The sequence below is a fragment of the Sapajus apella genome, unplaced genomic scaffold (assembly GCF_009761245.1).
Source record: "Sapajus apella isolate SASKATOON/1434 unplaced genomic scaffold, GSC_monkey_1.0 scaffold51, whole genome shotgun sequence".
NCBI lineage: Eukaryota > Metazoa > Chordata > Mammalia > Primates > Cebidae > Sapajus > Sapajus apella.
Window position 1 is genome coordinate 8,252,421 of NW_022436991.1, and position 2,823 is coordinate 8,255,243.

General features: G+C 37.1%; 1 protein-coding gene across 1 annotated transcript; it reads left to right on the plus strand.

Annotated features, from left to right (window-relative positions):
* Positions 1 to 682: 682 nt before the first annotated feature.
* LOC116526539 (putative uncharacterized protein CRYM-AS1) lies at positions 683 to 2,823 on the plus strand. The gene is made up of 2 exons (XM_032242901.1): positions 683 to 830; positions 1,737 to 2,823. The coding sequence occupies exons 1-2, from the start codon at positions 771 to 773 to the stop codon at positions 2,001 to 2,003; spliced, it is 327 nt and encodes a 108-aa protein (XP_032098792.1). The 5' UTR covers positions 683 to 770; the 3' UTR covers positions 2,004 to 2,823.

Genomic DNA, 2,823 nt, shown 5'->3' on the forward strand with positions numbered 1-2,823 from the left:
ACCAGGATGGTCTCGATCTCTTGACCTCGTGATCCACCCGCCTCGGCCTCCCACAGTGCTGGGATTACAGGCTTGAGCCACCGCGCCCGGCCGATTTTATATACTGTTTTGTTGCTTTGCTGTTGGTGGTGATTTATTTGTTTTGTTGTTTTTAAATTATTTCCATGGGAATTGGGAAAGCCGCTAGCAAAATTTACCTGGAAACTTGCATCAAAACTTATTGATCTTTGTTTTGTGGTTGGTATTTTATTCATATTAGAAGATCTATAGATGTTAACTAAATTATAAATGTAGGTTGGGAGGCCGAGGTGGGTGGATTACTTGAGGTCAGGAGTTCTAGACTAGCTTGGCCAACATGGTGAAACTCTGTGTCTACTAAAAATACAAAAATTAGCTGGGCATGGTGGCGGGCACCTGTAATTCCAGCTATTCAGGAGGCTGAGGCAGGAGAATCACTTGAACCTGGAAGGCAGAGGTATCGGTGAGCAGAGATTACACCACTGCACTCCAGCCTGGGTGACAGAGTGAGACACCATCTCGGGGAAAAAAAAAATATAGGGATAAACAACTTCTCAAATATTTTAAATCCTTACATTTCTTATTTTAAATCTTTATTAAATATTCCTTATCTTTAAAGCTTGATTATAAAATTAAGTAATTGAAATTTAAGTAATTTGCTTGTCTAAAATTTACACATCATTAGATAATCTTTTATTTTTAAAAAATCTTTACTCCCTCCATAGAGTTGAACTTCCTCTCTTTTTAGAAGAATGGATTTCTCAGAATCCAAAAAATTTATGGTTCTTCTCTGGAAGAATTTTATTTTAAAGGTAAGTTGAACTATCTATAGGTATCTATAAGGTTATTACAACAGCTCAGAGGGCACAGGGGAATATTCTGACACCTTGAGCATTAAATTTCAATTTATACTGTTTTACTTTTCTCAGTACAAGGCTAGGGTTATCTCTTCCAAATATAGAGTTCTTGCGGAGAGAAATAATAGCAGGACGTTATGTAGAAAGGAGAAAAAAGACAGTCCAGGAAGCTGCATCTGTTATGGAGTAAAGCTATGTTTTTGGCAATCTACGTATATTATTTTATGAAGTATATTTTATCTTAATATAAAAGAATTCTAGATATACACAATACACTACTATTCAGTCATGGAAAAGAATGGGTTCCTGTCATTTGCAACCACATAGATGGAACTGGAGGTCGTTATGTTGAGTGAGATAAGCCAGACACAGAAAGACAAACTTTGCATGTTCTTAATCATTTGTAGAAACTAAAAATTAAAACAATTGAACTCATAGAGATGGGGAGTAGAAGGATGGTTAACAGAGGCGGGGAAGGGGTAGCTTGGGGTAGGTAAGGGGGATGTGGAGATGGTTAATGGGTACAAAAAAACAGAAAGAATGGATAAGACATAGTATTTGCTAGCACAACAGAATGACTAGAGTAAAAAAAAAGTGTAATTCTACATTTAAAAATATTTAAAATAGTATAATTGGATTATTTGTAACACAAGGGATAAATACTTGAGGGAATGACACCCAGTTTACCTTGATGGGATTATTATGCATTGTGTGCCTGCATCCAAATGTCTCATGTAACCCATAAATATATATACCTACTATGGACCAACGAGAATTAAAAATTTTTTTAAAATTCAGAAATGAACTTGCAAGGTTAACCTCTTAGGGCAATTAACATAATCTTTTTTCTTCTTCTTCTAGAGGCGGCGATGTATTGCTTTAGTTGTGGAAATGGTCTTCACATTTCTATTTAGTGCTGCACTTTTGGCAACACGCTTTGTTACTGTTATAAGGAAGAATGGACCTTTCAGTTTCTCTCCTCAGCCTGTCAGTGAAGTGCCTTTCCAGATCGCAGATTATTTAATTTCTCCTTCTTTGGAATTGGCTTATGTGCCTTCCAGAAGCACTGTGGTCCAGGGTATTATTGAAAGGGTGAAAATGGATATAAACCCCCAAATGAAAGGTTAGAAATTAAGGTTTTCTGAAAAAAATCATACAGTATTACTAAATTCATTTAGTTAAAACATACTTTCAACCTTATTAACTGGTTCTTAACCTCCCAAGTAAAACATTGTAGGATATTCCCATAGTAAGTATAAATACTGTGGACTTTGTTAAACTTGAAAGTTAAATTTATATAAAATATTTTGTTTGTAGAGCCCAGAACAAATAGTAACATTTCAAAATTAGATGACCAACTCTTATTATTATTCTAAGTTGTTATCCAGTTTTGTGATACTACGTGTTTTTTCTATCTGATCGTGTTTGTTGAACCTGGCTAAGTATACCTCCAGGGGTGTGTGATTATGTGCCACAGGTCAGTGGTCAGGTATTTAAAACAATGTTTTATATTAAAATGTGGTACAAGTAATATAGGAAGGCTTTAGAAAACACTCAAGCTGCATGGAATCATTTTAAGAGCTCTGAATCTCTCACTCACCTTCATATTCCCAGATCACTTTCTTACCTCCTTCTTCAAGAGGTAAATATTGTCAGAAGTTTGGGCTGGGAGTGGTAGCTCATGGCTGTAATCCCAGCACTTTTGAAGGCTGAGGTGGGCAGATCACCTGAGGTCAGGAGTTCAAGACCAGCCTGGCCAACATGGTGAAACCCTGTCTCTACTAAAAACATAAAAATTAGTTGGTTGTGGTGGTGCTCACCTGTAGTCCCAGCTATTTGGGAGGCAGAGGCACAAGAATCACTTGAACCCAGGAGGGGAAGGTTGGGGTGAGGCGAGATTGTGACGCTGCACTCCACCTGGGTGACAGAGTGAAACTCTGTCTCAAAA

Bases quoted from the DNA above. Each gene is read 5' to 3' on its own strand.
- LOC116526539 (XM_032242901.1), top strand. From the start codon at position 771: ATGGATTTCTCAGAATCCAAAAAATTTATGGTTCTTCTCTGGAAGAAT. The intron at 831-1,736 runs GTAAGTTGAACT...TTCTTCTTCTAG, and splicing joins GGAAGAATTTTATTTTAAAG to AGGCGGCGATGTATTGCTTT.